Source organism: Centrocercus urophasianus, unplaced genomic scaffold (assembly GCF_019232065.1).
Source record: "Centrocercus urophasianus isolate 14NV4802_14NV808 unplaced genomic scaffold, USGS_Curo_1.0 seq_22, whole genome shotgun sequence".
Lineage (NCBI taxonomy): Eukaryota > Metazoa > Chordata > Aves > Galliformes > Phasianidae > Centrocercus > Centrocercus urophasianus.
The window spans coordinates 18,068,002-18,082,305 of record NW_024884778.1 but is presented as its reverse complement, the minus strand read 5'-3'; the positions used below and the strand labels follow the sequence as shown (position 1 = coordinate 18,082,305).

General features: G+C 56.1%; 1 protein-coding gene across 1 annotated transcript in view; it reads right to left on the bottom strand.

Moving 5' to 3' along the window:
- Window positions 1–1,129: 1,129 nt before the first annotated feature.
- The window catches only part of STAB1 (stabilin 1), a 51,735-nt gene continuing 38,560 nt past the window's right edge, over window positions 1,130–14,304 (bottom strand). Inside the window, exons 41-69 of the mRNA XM_042823474.1 lie at window positions 13,784–13,863; window positions 12,880–13,005; window positions 12,135–12,208; window positions 11,681–11,755; window positions 11,210–11,329; window positions 10,230–10,277; window positions 10,034–10,117; window positions 9,039–9,185; window positions 8,744–8,881; window positions 8,088–8,147; window positions 7,837–8,013; window positions 7,127–7,213; window positions 6,563–6,709; window positions 6,406–6,471; window positions 5,698–5,923; window positions 5,102–5,251; window positions 4,522–4,626; window positions 4,253–4,360; window positions 3,952–4,145; window positions 3,319–3,463; window positions 3,098–3,231; window positions 2,647–2,812; window positions 2,416–2,522; window positions 2,220–2,339; window positions 1,984–2,130; window positions 1,768–1,887; window positions 1,555–1,695; window positions 1,302–1,451; window positions 1,130–1,235 (exon numbers count right to left, since the gene is read on the bottom strand). Of these exons, the coding sequence (XP_042679408.1) occupies window positions 1,188–1,235; window positions 1,302–1,451; window positions 1,555–1,695; window positions 1,768–1,887; window positions 1,984–2,130; window positions 2,220–2,339; window positions 2,416–2,522; window positions 2,647–2,812; window positions 3,098–3,231; window positions 3,319–3,463; window positions 3,952–4,145; window positions 4,253–4,360; window positions 4,522–4,626; window positions 5,102–5,251; window positions 5,698–5,923; window positions 6,406–6,471; window positions 6,563–6,709; window positions 7,127–7,213; window positions 7,837–8,013; window positions 8,088–8,147; window positions 8,744–8,881; window positions 9,039–9,185; window positions 10,034–10,117; window positions 10,230–10,277; window positions 11,210–11,329; window positions 11,681–11,755; window positions 12,135–12,208; window positions 12,880–13,005; window positions 13,784–13,863 (3,490 nt within the window). The 3' untranslated portion in view covers window positions 1,130–1,187. The remainder of the gene's footprint in view (window positions 1,236–1,301; window positions 1,452–1,554; window positions 1,696–1,767; window positions 1,888–1,983; window positions 2,131–2,219; window positions 2,340–2,415; window positions 2,523–2,646; window positions 2,813–3,097; window positions 3,232–3,318; window positions 3,464–3,951; window positions 4,146–4,252; window positions 4,361–4,521; window positions 4,627–5,101; window positions 5,252–5,697; window positions 5,924–6,405; window positions 6,472–6,562; window positions 6,710–7,126; window positions 7,214–7,836; window positions 8,014–8,087; window positions 8,148–8,743; window positions 8,882–9,038; window positions 9,186–10,033; window positions 10,118–10,229; window positions 10,278–11,209; window positions 11,330–11,680; window positions 11,756–12,134; window positions 12,209–12,879; window positions 13,006–13,783; window positions 13,864–14,304) is intronic.

Below are 14,304 nucleotides of genomic sequence, written 5' to 3'. Positions count from 1 at the left end.
GTTTTTAAACACATCCAGGGATGGTGACTCAATCTCCTCCCTGGGGAGCCCGTTCCAGTGCTTAACAACCCTTTCTGTAAATAAGTGTTTCCCCAAACGTATCATTATAAGCAAAATAAAACAACCTCCCCTAGAGCAAGTTGAGGCCATTTCCCCTTGTCCTGTCACCAGTGAGAAGAGACCAACCCCGCTCTCACTGCAACCACCTTTCAGATGTTGGAAGTGAGCTAAGGTTTCCCCTCAGCCTCCTTTTCCCCAGACTGAACAGCCCCAGTTCCTTCAGTCTCTCCTCACAGGCCGTATTTTCCAAGCCCTTCCCCAGCCTTGTTGCCCTTCTTTGGACCTGCTGCAGCACCTCCATCTCCTTTCTGTACTGCGGTGCCCAAAACTGAACCCAGCACTCGAGGCCACACCAGTGCTGAGTACAGGGCAGGATGACTTCCCTGGTCCTGGCCACCATTCCTGATCCCAGCCAGGATGCCATTGGCCTTCTTGGCCACCTGGGCACGCTGCTGGCTCATATTCAGCCCACTGTCCATCAGCACACCAAGGTCCCTTTCCATCAGCCAGCTTTCCAGCCACTCCTCCCCAAGCCTCTAGGGTTGCCTGGGGTTGTTGTGACCAAAATGCAGGACCCGACACTCGGCCCTATTGAAACTCACACAGTTAACCTTGGCCCATCGATCCTGTCTATCCAGGTCCCTCTGCAGTGCCTTTCTACCCTCAGGCAGATCAATACTCCATCCCACCTCCCTCTCTTCTGCTAACTTACTGAGGTTGTAACCATCCCTCACCAGGATGGTTAATAAAGATGTTAAATAGTAGCAGCCCCAGTACCCTAGGGCACAACGCTTGTGACAGGCAGGCAACTGGATTTAACTCCACTGACCCCAGCTCTTTGGGTCCGGCCATTCAGCCAGCGTTTCACGCAGCGGAGCGTACGCCCGTCCAAACCGCGGGCAGCCAGAACAAGGAGGCTGCTCCCGGAGTCGGGCCCCAGGACGGCTGGGAGCGATTGAGGCTGCCGCGCAAATCGAGGGCGGCGAGACCCGACGCTGGGAGCGGGGCCGGGCCGCGTGCCGCGAGGTGCCGCGAGAACCGGAGCCGCGGAACCGGGCGCTACTGAGGGTGAGGGGCGGAGCTCTTTATTTGTCTGCGCCCGCGGGGCCGCGCCGCAGCCGGGTCCGTCACTGCTGGTCGCCGGTGCCCGCGGGATCCTGCAGCAGCAGCGCGTCCTGCCGGGAGAGCGGCGTGAGCGCGGGGCGGGGGGCGGCGGGAGGGGGGGTGGGGGCGGCGCTCACGTGCAGCGGTTCGTAGTCGGGGGCGTGGCCGCCGTACAGCGGGTTGGGGATCGCGACCAATGGGCGCTGGGGGCGGGGCCTGGCGGCGCGCGGCTCCGCCTTCGCTCGCGAGCGCTCCTCGTCCTCCTCGTCCTCCTCGCGCAGGTCGGCCTGCAGGCGCGGGGCTCTGCTCAGCGGCGCCCCGCCTCCCGTCCCAAGTCTGCGGGACCGGCACGGGGCTCCGCTCCCCTCCGCCTCCCCGCGGCTACCGCACCTGGAGGTACCCGAACTGCCCGTCCCGTCGGCGCCGTTTCACGCAGTACGCGGTGCCCGCGGCGGCCGCCCCCGCCAGCGCCACGCACAGCGCCGCCAGAGCCCCCGCGGCAGCGCCGGCAGCGCGCGTCCCTCCGCCCACCTGCGGGGAAACGGGGCGTCACGGCGGGCGGGGGGAGGCGGAGGCCGAGCGCTCCGTGCCCCCCCCACTCGCCTGCTCGAGCTGCACCGCGGGCGGGGGCAGCCGCAGCGGCTCGGCGAGGGCGTGGATGACGCCGTTGGCGGCCGCGATGTCCCACTCCACGACGGCGGAGTCGTTGATCCACGTGGTTTCCTGCGGCGGCGAACAGAGAGGCAGCGGCCTCCCCGCGGCTCGGACCCGCAGCGCGGGGGAGAAGGAGGGAGGTGACCTCGTTGAGGTCGGACCTACGGAGCGCGCGGTGCCGTTGCCTGGCGGGAAGGGGGACACGAGGAGGTCGCGCCCCGCCCGGGACGGGACGGCGGTTCCCGCGGTGAGGTCGAAGCTGAAGAGCAGCAGAGCCGAAGCGTGCAGCTGCAGCTCCTCTCCCGACAGCGTCTGCGGGGAGAGGGCCGGGCTGGACGGAGTCGGGGCCGCACGGAGCCCCGCTGATCCCCGGGAGTCGCGCTCGCCCCGCGGCCGCGTACCTCATTCTCTGCGAAGCCAGAATTCACGGGTACAAAAAGCGTTTTGGGAGCGGAGTCGTCGGACAAATAGGTGAAAAACTCCAGCCCTTCTGCCGAGCCGTTGGCAAAAGCGAGCAGCAGCTGGAAAGCATCCCATCAGCACTGCGGGCAGCCCGGGCCGGCCCCGCCACGGTCCCACTCCCGGCGCGTCGCTTACGGAGTAGAAGGTGGAGAAACGCGCTTCCTCGGCCAGCACGTCGGGGAGGCGGCCGCGGCACCACATGCCATCCCCCACGAAGCCGTCGGGGCACACGCACGTCACGTCTGCAAGGGAACGCCGCGATGCGCCTCGCAGTGCCCCGGGCCGCCCCCGGCTGCCCACCCCCCACATCGCCCTGGGCGCCCTATCGCCGCCCCCCCGGCCCAGCCCCGTGCCCGCACCGCTCACCCTTCTCGCGGTAGCAGAAGGCATCCCAGGTCTCGCTGAGGTTGCTCCGAGGGCCGTAGTCCACGATGCCCACGTGGTTGGAGCCGCAGCTCGGGGTGGGAAATGCCGTAGGGTAACCCGCGGTGCCGTTGTCCATCCAGCCCACCAGGCACAGGTGGAACCCCATCTGCGGGGAAGCGGAGCATCAGGCGCCAGGGTGAGGATGTCTGCGATGGCTGTGCGGCTCCACGCTGTACCCTCCTCCCATCTAAAGGACTGAGGTGTGCCCCATCCCACTGGCACAAGCGAGGCCCAATTTCGTGGCTGTGAGCCACTCCAGACACCACTGCGGTGTGGACCTCGCACAGGGAAGGTGGCAAAGGCCGCTGGGGGGCTGAGGAAAAGGCCGGCAGCACGGGCAGCCTCCTGCCAGGGACACAGAGCATGGCCCCCTGCCACTGCTGCTCCCCACCTGCTGTGCGGCCCCCAGCTGCTGGAACGTGGCCAGGACTGCCCCCTCTGCAGCACACGCCTCCTGCGCCTGCACGTAGGTGAAGTCGTACTTCTTTCGGGGCGATTGCAGGTGGAACACACCCATGGTCTTATCTGCAAAATGGAGCCACGGAGCATCAGCACAGCACCAACCCCACGCCACACCGGCCTGCACCCATCTGTGGCCCCGTAGGCACTCACCGTGGAAGTGCAGGTCTGTGCAGATGGCCTCCCGGTGGCACTGCCCATTGCTGTCCAGGCACCGGTCCGTTGGGGGCACCACCTCCTCCAGGCACTGGATTCCATCGCCAATGTAGCCCCTCTTGCACTCGCAGCGCCGCTTGTTCTGCAGCACACAGGGTGTTGGCCATCGTGCAAGCAGCAGCTGCTGAGCTGTGCTCCTGTGAGCCCTAAGCACTGCCACAGCTGTGCAGAATTGCAGCAGAATGTGTGGCCTCCATGGGCTGGTGGCCCATGTTCCAAGCCTGCATCCAGCTGCACGGGAACCCCCCTAAAGTGTTGCACAGATCGCTTCCAGCTGCGCTGCAGGGATGTGGCACGTTCCAGCACTGCAGTGCAGGTCTGGCCCCATTTTCCCCATAGTGAGCAGCTTTGTTCCTCTGCTGCTGGCCTTCACTGTCCCTGAGGGCCCATCCAGCATCCTTGAAATGCCATGGCTATGGCAAACCCTGTGCCCGTTGAGCAGAGGTGGGGGAGAAACGGCCCCAGCATGACACCAGTGGGAGCTCGGCCCCGTGAACTGTGCAGGCCTGAGTACAGCAGTGTGGGATCTGCACAGCACGGATGCTGCCCCTGTGTGTGGGCTGTGCTCACCGGCCCGGTGCTGATGCAGTGTGCGTGCTCGCTGCAGTCCCCATTCCTGCCGTCTGCGCAGCGGTCAATGGGCTCACAGACGTAGCCATCTCCCCAGTACCCCACAGCACAGGTGCAGGAGACGTTGACACCAAGCTGCGAGCAGGCAGCATGCGTGGCACAGCCACCGTTGTCCTGGCTGCACATATCAATGGCTGCATAGAAAACAGCATTACCAGCACCGGAGCACCGTTCTCCTGCCCTGTGCACCACCCCCGGCATGGCCTACCCCCATGGAGCTGCTCTGAACCCAAGGCCCCACCTGTGCAGGCTCTGCCATCCCCTTCATAGTGCATGTCGCATTCGCAGAGGTTGCCAGCACGGCAGGAGGCCTGGGGGTGGCACGGCGGCGAGCAGGTGGGCTTCATGGCTGAAAACAGAGTGCAGGTTAGAGAGCCACAGGTGTGCTCCCAGGGCTGCAGTGCAGGACAGCTGTCAGCCCCAGAGCCTCTCTGGAGGTCTGTTAGGGGGATGAGCCTCTGGGCCCAGCTGTGAGCCACATAGGGAAGCTCAGGGGTTGGCAGCCCTCACCCAGGGGGACTTCGCAGCGCTCTCCAGTCCAGCCTTCGACACAGAAGCAAAAGCCATCTCCATGCAGCCCTCCGTTGCACACACCGTGCTCAGTGCAATTACACTCTGAGGGGCAGGAACACCACTGTCACTGCTCTGCTGCGGTGGTAGGAAGGGCCACAGACAGCAGTGTGGCAGTGCACACAACACATGTCCCTGTGCCTCCAGACCCAACTGTCTGCTCCACGCGTTCCCATGCAGGAGGGACCACCACCCAACCCCCTCATCGCTCAGCACCCCCTGTCCTGCTCCGTTCCAGGGGACACACAAGCTCCTCCACTCAGGGCTCTTTTCCCTCCCTGTGTCAGATGCACCCAGGATCTCTGCCCTACTAGGCTGGTAAACCAGGAGGAACCATTGAGCCCAGGGCCTTCTAGAAACCACAGCCAGAGCACCATCTGGACTGCAGCGAGCCCTGCACATCCCCTGCATGGTGCAGGTGTTCTGCACTGATTCTTGTGCTCACCCAGCACCTATCCCTCTCCATCCTGCAGCCACCTCTGCACAAAGGCACTGTGCAGCCTCCCTGAGCTCCCCATACCTTGGCACTGGGGCCCATATCTGCCCGGTGCGCACAGCTCACAGCTGGTCCCGATGAAGGCCTGGCTGCAGTTGCATCGCCCCGAGCCACTGATTTTGTCATCGCAGGTCCCACGGTTCCCACACGGCGCCTCGAGCCCCCCTGGGCACGCTGCAGATGAGGACCTCCATGAGGCTATGGTGATGTGGGGCTGATGTGCTCTGGGGCAGCACCACTCACACAGGGGTGACACACACTGCCACATATGACACATTTAGTGGCCTGGGACAACCCACGTCCTTGGGATGGGGCTTGAAGAAGAAGGTTGCTGTGTGTCCAGGCTGGGCCCTGCTGCCTGGCCTCACTGAGCGGCCAGTAGCTGCTGTGCAGGAAGCACAGAGCCTATAGCCAGCTGTGGCCACGTGCTGGGTGCAGAGGGACAAGTGATGCGACTGCCCATGGCCCTCAGCAGTCCGTGGCTCACTGGGGCTTTCTCCAAGGAAAGGGAATTCCCTGTTCCAACCTCACCACATTTCCCCATCCGTGGATGAGGCTGTCTGCCTGGGCACTGCCTGCCCTGCTACACAGGCACTAGGGATCCATGCACGCTGCCTTACCCTGGCAGTCACGGCCGTAGTGGTTCGTGCAGCACTGGGGGACCCACTGGGTGGAAACGCACTTCCTTCTGCAGCCTCGTTTCAGAGGCCCCCTGGAAGAGAAGTGTCTTCTGAAGGGTTCCCACGGGGAGAAAGACCAGGACGGCCGCAATGGGTGGTTATGGCGAAACAGAAAAGTGTTCCTGAACAGTTGGTTTTCGAAATAGTGGCAGCCCCAGGTTCCCCCCTGCAGGGAAACAGGCACAACACAGAGTTTGCCACATTGATCGCTGGACACCATGCCCCTTCCACCTCACCTCGACCCTCCCATGCCCCTTGTTCGCTCCCACAACCAGTAATGGAGGCTCCCTAGTGTGGGGTGGGAGGCAAAGGAACTGTGGGGTGACAGAGCAGCAGTGCGGGAGATGCTCCTGCCAGGACATTGTTAACCCCCTCCTCCCCGGCAGCCAGGCAGAGCTCTTTGGCCCTGAGGCCCCCACAAGGCTCCCTGCGCTGCTCCAGGGATGGAGCTGGGTTCGTTACCCGCTGCCACCCACACAGGGACTGGCCAGACTCCCCAAGCCCATGCTGCTTGTTCCACCCTGCTCCACCAAATGGCATGGCTGAGCCCAGCACACACACGCGCCTTCGTTATGCTGCTAAAACATGTGGGGGGTGTTGTCAGCAACCCTCGGCAGGCTGCCTCAGTGCCAAAGGTGAAAGCTTTACCCGTTGCACTGAGCCAGCAGGGCAGGGCGGCTCGAAGCCACAGGGTCCGCAGCTCTCCATCGATCCCTGTGGAGGGAGAAAGAAACCCCACAGCCACTCAGTGTGGGTTCTGCTTCTGACAGCGTGGATCCACATCAGCATCACCCCAACTACTCACCTGCAGCTCCACAGAGATGAACTCATCGCAGCGAGATCCCAGATCTGGTGGCTCTAACAGCCTGTCGATGCCATAAGCAATGCCCCCATCAAATTCCATGTGCCTCTGGATGACCACAGCATCGCCATCTCCCACCAGAAGCTCTCCCTGCCAAAGGAAGAAAGCACCTCATAATCCTGGTGCATTCTGCACCCTGGCTGCACCACCTGGACATCATTCATTCTGGCTGCCACTTCTCAATCACCCCAAGAACTCTTCACAACCTCCATGCTCATATCCTTATCCACCCAAATACTGTTTTTCACAGCCACCTCTATTAAGAAATGGTCTATCCAGGTCATGGCAGCAGCAGGTTGATGCAGCAAAGGGGCCATCGCTGCGTGTATCTGCAGGGCCACATGCCTCTGCCCTCTCCTGCTGGCTGGTCTCTGAGCCTGAGCCCAGCTGCAGCCATTGCAATGGGGCATCCCAGAATGAGGGCAGCCCCACTCCATCTTACCCTCCTGCTGGTGTATGAGTATCTGCTGCCATGGCAAAGTGGGACCAAGCACCACCTTCACATACCACATGGGTTCTGCTGCAGCTGAACGAGACAGTGGAGCCATGCATGGTCCGTATGGAATTGACCTGGGGCATGTTACCAGCAACAATCTAAGAAGGAAAATGATTAACACAGAATCATAGAATGGTTTGGGTTGGAAGGGACCTTTAAGACCATGTAATTCCAGCCCCCTGCTGTAAGCAGGGACACCTCCCTCTAGCCCAGGTTGCTCACAGCCCCATCCAGCCTGGCCTTGAATGCCAGGAAAGACAGGCAAAACTGACAGTTTGCATTTCAAAAAAGGAGCACTGCCTGGTGAGGGACAGGGCCAGAAGCCACACTGAAGAGGTGGATGTGGCAGCACACCCTGCTAGTATGGGAGCAATGGCATAATGGTTAGTCCTGTCCTGAGCAGTAAGCAGGCCTGGCAGGGCTCAGCTTGATGCATCGTCCCCATAGAGAAGAGCTCGTGCGAGCCATGCGCTGGCTGCTGGGAGTGATGTGGCCTCCTTGCAGCTTTTGCAGGAAAGGTTCAGCTCAGCCACACTGCACCTGAGGTTTGTGATGGAGTGCTGCATGCACTCAAACAGGGCCTGGTCTTCCCAGCACAGCTGGTATGCAGCTGATACGCTGCATGTTCTACATGGCAAAATATTGGGCAAGGTCGCTCTGGTGCAGCTACAGGCAGATGTGTGACCTGGGAGGCATTCAGCCTACTTGCTGTTATGTTTACCTTCGTGCCTCTGATCATGTGTGCCTTGAGGTAGGAGGCCAGTTTGCCCCGGTGCTCCCTGTGGTACAGCCACTGCTGCCTTTTCTCTGGGAGGGCATTAAATGCAGCATCTGTAGGCCACAGCATGGTGAAAGGTCTGTGCAGGGGGTTACTGATCAGCGGCAGCAGCTCCGCATCCTGTCCAAGACAAGAAGGGATATGAAGAAAAAGGCCAAAGTGTTCACAGCAGCTCCCCAGGAGGCATGGCTCACCTTCAGCAACTTGCTATAAATGGTGTACCCAAAGGTCTCTGCTGCTTCTGTGATGTTCAGCTGCAGCGAGAAGAAAAATTGTCACCAAATGCCTCTGGGACTGGAGCTGCTGTGCCAGTTTGTCCCCCCAGGCAGTTAACAATCACAGCAGGTAAACACAATGCATTCATTCCTTGTGGCTGTGCCATGGATTTGGCCCTGCAAATGCTGGAATGCAGCAGCCACCACTTTTCTGATTCGTGCAGGTCAGACTGCTGTGGTGGGAACTGGGATGACTTTCACTGTGCTATACAGATAGTGTGTTATTTACTGTAAAATCCAGTGGCTGTGCACTGCTAATGCTTGTTTTAGCAGTGCCAGAGAGACACTGGCATGCAGTCTTTGCACTGGAATAGGACTGTGCTGGTTTGCACCAAAGATGAGATTCCTCCCCACACTCTGTACTGTTTTCTGATCGTATTCTGTCCCAAATACCACTGTGCCACAAATGCTTTCACTTCACAAGCCAGACCTGTGTGCTCAGACATCACCTGCACAGCTTGGAGCAGCAGGGAGCAGCATCCATGGAGCAGGGCTTACTGGGGCAGCAGTGTCAGAGCTGCTGGGAGGACGATCCCAGCCCTGTCTTCAGCACAGCAGTTTGGTTTTGGACTTACCTGTGAGATCGGTGAGGAAATGTTACGGCTCACCAGGTCACTTGGAATGAGGATCTTGTTGATGAAATGGATGACCCCATTCACACCGACGATGTCACTCGTGACCACTTTGGCTTCATCATTGAGATAGATACTATTCTGAGAGAGAAGGGACGCAATGAGGTGCTCCCGTGGGGCACTGCCCTCTGAGCCATCCGTGGGCATTACTTGTCACAACCAGCAGGCCTTCAAAAGACAGCAAAAGTGACAAGCTGTCAAGCGGGACAGGGAAGGGAAGACGGTGGCAGTGAACTACCTCTTTCTCAGTGATCTTTATCGTATGGCCAGATAAAGATGTAAGGGACTCCTGGGCTTCCAGGTCACTCAACAGCAATTTCTGGCATCCCACCATGTGGTAGCGAAGCAGCTCCTGGAGAAGACCTCTGCTCTTCCACTCCTCAAACTGCAGAGACAAAACAGGAACACTGGGGGCACTTTGCCTCTCCAGGGAGGCAAAGACTTAATGAGGGAGACCTGGATTATCCCAAGCCTTTCTGCTTGGCCTGCCCCACTGACTCATTCTTGCAGGAAAGCTGGCTCCCCCAGAACACAGTGAATGCACACATCCATTCAGGAATGTGGGGAAGTTTCAATCAACATTGCAAAGATTGCCTTACTGGAAAACATACAAGTACACTGTCCACGAGCAATTAATGCCCGTGATACACAGTTCTTGGGATTTGTTCCTTTAATGAGAGTGTAGTGCATGGGAAAAAAGCTGGGACTCGAGGTGTGAAACTGCCCAACAGGAGTTAGGGTGGTGGTGTTAGGATCTTCCATCACACCAACACCAAAAAGCTGCTGGTCAATAACTGTTCATGGGGTTGTGGATAAGGATCTCTCCTCCTTTAGGTCTCCTCTTCTTGGGACTGGAGGGAAGAGGCCAATGAAAGTGGGACGGCAGGGTATGGGGCATGGGGAAGGAAAAAATAATAATCTGTCTTCATAACAGATACTCTAAAGCCTTGCTATTAGCAACCCTTCATAGCCACGGGCAATGAAAGTCATTGCACATCACTGATTTGGCAGCATCTCTGAGGACTACAAGACAAGGCCCCTAGCAAGCATTTCCTTACAGCAGGACCCATGCCCAGCCCTGCCCAGACTGGGAGCAGAGAGGCTTTCAAACCTCACACTGATGGAGAATGGAGGATGCATTTAATACTCTGCAGTGCAACCCCATTGCTTCAAGGCACTGCAATAATTGGAGCTTGCCTATCCTGAGGGTGTCTGGGATGGGAGGACACTTACAGTTGTAGAGTTTCCTATGAAGTCTGCCCGTGGGATGAAGACAGTGAAAGGCCCTGCCCCACTGAGCTCCTTGTTTTTTTCTGCCTGTGGCAAGGAAGCATTTGTGGGACAGCAAACATAGTTCCAGTTAGCAAAACTCTCTGTAGAAAATACTAGGTGAAACTGACAGACAAAGGCAAAGCTATTTGTCACTGACCAGTATCATCTTAAAGAACACAGATGCATCTTCTATCCTTGCAAGTTCCTTAAACAAAGAGAAACAGCTGGTGTTAGCATAGCTCCTTCCAACCAGCCAGCACTGTGACCTGCCCCTTCCACTCCAAGTCACTCTTCCACTCTGGTAAGATATCGGTTCTTCTGACACCAGAATCGCCTTGCCTTCCCACCCTGTCAGCACTGTGGGCATGGAGGTTACAGAGCAGGCAGTGACCTCTGCCTGACCATTCACATCAGAGATGCTGCAAGATGAAGAGGGCAGGGACTGCTGAGGATGGAAAGCTGGCAGCTTCTGAGGGGTTGCTCACGGGGCACCTCAAGTCCTTCATAGAACATCCCTTTTAATCACAGTATGCCGCCACCAGCAGTTCTGGGATGCTGTACTGAGTGGCAGACAGAGGCTTAGAAAGGCAACCTCCTCTACACAACACAGAACAGGAGCACAAAACTGAGCCACTCTCTTTTCTCCCATCTCTGTGTGGGTATGATAACTGATCATCTCTGATAGCTTTTCATTTGCTGCTACCAGAAAGGTCACCAGTTCTTCCAAGCACAGCCGCTGAGTTGGCAACAGAGCTGGAGAGAATCCTGACCATGCCTCCCTCTAGCCTGCATCCCACATGCTGCTATTGCCAGCCAGGGACAACTGCCTTGACCCCACAGACTGAGAGAAGTGGATTTCCCAGGGAAAGAGTTGCTTGTCACAGTTAGAAAACATGACACAATTGGAGGCATGGCCACAGCTGCCAACAGAACAGCAAAGGTGTCCACACTGCAGCTCCCTCTGGAGCAAAGTTGCTTTACTGCAATTGCAACCCCAAGTCAGAACCCCAGATCTACCTTCCCTCCTACACCATGCACACACAGTGATACTCACACAGACCTGCAGCTTGTGCTTGGAGGGAGATTTGCTGTGGGGCAGGAGGCTTGAACACAAAAGATGCTGTGCATGTTTCTCACCTGATAGACTTTACCACGGCAGGTGAAGCCATCTCCAATGCTGTGCCAAGAGCAGGAGCAGTTTCGAGTGCCAGGGCCTGTGTATTTGCAGAGCCCAAAGGGACTGCAGCCTCCATTGTTCTAGCAAGAAAAGTGAAAGGCTTACACTTCAAATTTTGAGCACATTCCACACAAAATGGATGCAGAGAAACAGGCCCACATGCCTTCCACTCTGTCACTCTTTCACTCTTCCTGCACTGCTTGTCCCAAAAGAGGGACACCCCATCCTAGTGCCATGTGGCTGAGATACTTGCAGGTCATCGTGAGAAGCAATAGAAGCCACAGACACTGTGAGATTCCTTATGTGTGTAAGAAGGCAAGACAGCTGGCTCTAAACAAACAGGTTAACCCCATCTTTGCTTTTAATTGTTGGGTAAAGAAGTGCTTCAAGGCTGTGACCCTTACCCTGGTAATAGGAAAATGCAGACAAACCTGTTCACATAAGTTGATGGGATTGCACTGTCTCACACCATCCCCACTGTAACCAGGAAGACAGTTACAGGCAACCTGGAGGGAAAACAAATGCTTGGTCTGAAACTTGGACCCAACAAAGAAAACACACAATGGCTGAATGGATGGAAAACATGTGCTGTAACATCTGTCCCACACTCCATTCCTTCATGAAGAAAGTCATGTTTCTGTCAACAAGCATAACCTGACACTACCTCCAACCATAACCTGATACTACCTCCAACCTCTGGTCAACAGAAAGCATCTGCTTTTGAGGAAACAGCAGGCTCTTCATGTCCTGCCCAGGCAACTGTTCTTTGTGGAAGGCAATAAGTACAACGCTAGCATTGCCATGGGAAGGACAGTCTTTTGGAGAATGACACATCTGTGACAACTTCCATAGTATCTCTGCCCTGACATCCATCTTATTACTCACCTTCCCTGGGCCTGTTTTAACACACTCTGCGTTGATGTGGCAATCCCCGCTGCTTTCAAGACAAAGATCAATTTCTGCAGCAAAACAATAAGGCCACATTATTGCTGAGGGCTGCTCAAGGCAGCTGGGAACTGGTGATCCAAAGAGGTAAAGCAACAGGGAGGACCTTCCCAGCTTTGGAAATACCTTCATGGCAAAGCAACTTGCAAAAGCAAAGGAACAGGCAAGAAGTGCGAGTTTGACTCTTGCCACACATGGGTCTCTAAGTTGTGATAAATTTGCCCCCTGAGAATGCCATGTCCATCTGAGCATGCTTGGAATGATAGAAGAGGGCTGGACTCTCCTGCAGCTCCAGCCTCATCTCAGAGCACCACAGAACGTTGGCCAGCCAATGATACAGGTGCAGAGGGCAGCCAGGGCTCTCTGCACATCTCCGGGTGGCACTGTGTCAGGGCAGCAGTGACCTCATCACTCCTCAGGACCTGGGAAAATTCTGAGCACATCCCTGCAGGTACGTATGTAAGTGCACAGAAATGTGTGCATGCACCCCAGCAAAAGGCAGAAATGGTTGAATCAAGGTCAGCCACTAATTACTGACTCTGAAATAATGTCTGCATGAACAGACAGAAAGAACAGCCAAGTGATTTGGTGTTTTGACCTGAAACGTTAATGCTTTTTGCCTGAAATTCCCTTTTGCATGAGCCATGTCTTTCCACCATCACCAACACATGAACTGAGCACTCACCCCTGCAGAGTGTCCCATCGCCAGCATAGCCCTCCTTACAGACACAGGTTCTCTCTCCTGGGGACACTTTAGTACACACAGCATGTATGGAGCAGCCACCGTGATCAATAGTGCATGGATCTATTTCTGTGATGGCAAACAAAAGAAGCAGAACCAACTTAGAGCATCTAGGGAAGATAAACAGGGTCAGGATGATCGTTCATCTTAACAAAAATCAGATCGTCTTATTTAAATCCCTTTCTTTCTCTATGAAACTTTAAAGGCAGGGGATTCACCTGGGTCTGAGAGGGCAGTTCAGAAGTCATGCTGAGCTCAAACAAACCCCACACCAGACTAAGAAGTCTTTCCATCGCGTTTGCATACAGATGACCAACGATTAGTCCAGCAAAAAATCCTTTCCTGCACACTGTACATGCATTTTCACTTTTTCCTTTCAGCCATTTTCAAAAAAGGACAATGCTGAAAATCAACTAGGACATCTACCAATGTTTTGATTTCTCTGCTACAATATTACTCTGAGCTACAACATTACTGCTCTTGTCTCTCATTTGACGCAGTCAGATACATGCAGCTCCTGAGCAGTTCCCTGAAATCCTACTTCATTTTGGCACAGATGCTGCACTGCTTCTACCTGATTTCAGCATGGCCAACAAACATGAGGAGTGTGACATTTTAAGGAATCAAAGCATTCATATTACAGGGATGTTGGCCGAAACCACTATAGCTTTGTCACTGTTGCTGTTATACCTGAACGAGTGCAATCCATTCACATACATTTCTGTCCATAAGAAGTAAGAACTGCCCTGCTACACCTGCCTTTTTGTCTCTCGCTTGCAAAACCTTTGTATGTGCGTAGACTCTACAGATGTTTGCAAACCTTAAATCTTGGCCATGTTTGACATACCTGTGCAATGCGTCCCATTCCCTGTGTACCCAGCAGAGCAGAAGCACATAGGTGGGGAATCTGCAGAGGCATTCAGGCAGCTGAAACAAGATGGAGAAAAATAATCACTGAGTACATCTTCTGATTTGCTTGGTCAGTGGAAGAGAAGAGGCCAACCCCGAGTTCACTACAGCCTCCCTTCAGGTAGTTATAGAGAGCAGTAAGGTCTCCCCTGAGCCTCCTCTCAAAAGGTCTTGCAGACCCCAAGACCTAAGAAGAGCATTTGAAGAAGAGACCCATCGTTGTGGCAGCATGGCAGAGGTTTGCACAAAACAAAGGCTGCCTAACAGCTGCACTGCTCATAGAACACAGAGCCTCCTGTCTGTAGCTTGGCCCCTTCCTCTCTGCCCCAGCTACCCAGTGCTCATTATGCTTATGGAGAGGCACTGGAGTGCTCCAGCAGGTGGGGGGTGATAGCTGGTTGGCAATAGCCACTTTGGGACCCTGTAACCATCTGGCTGCATCCAGAAATGAGCCTGTGG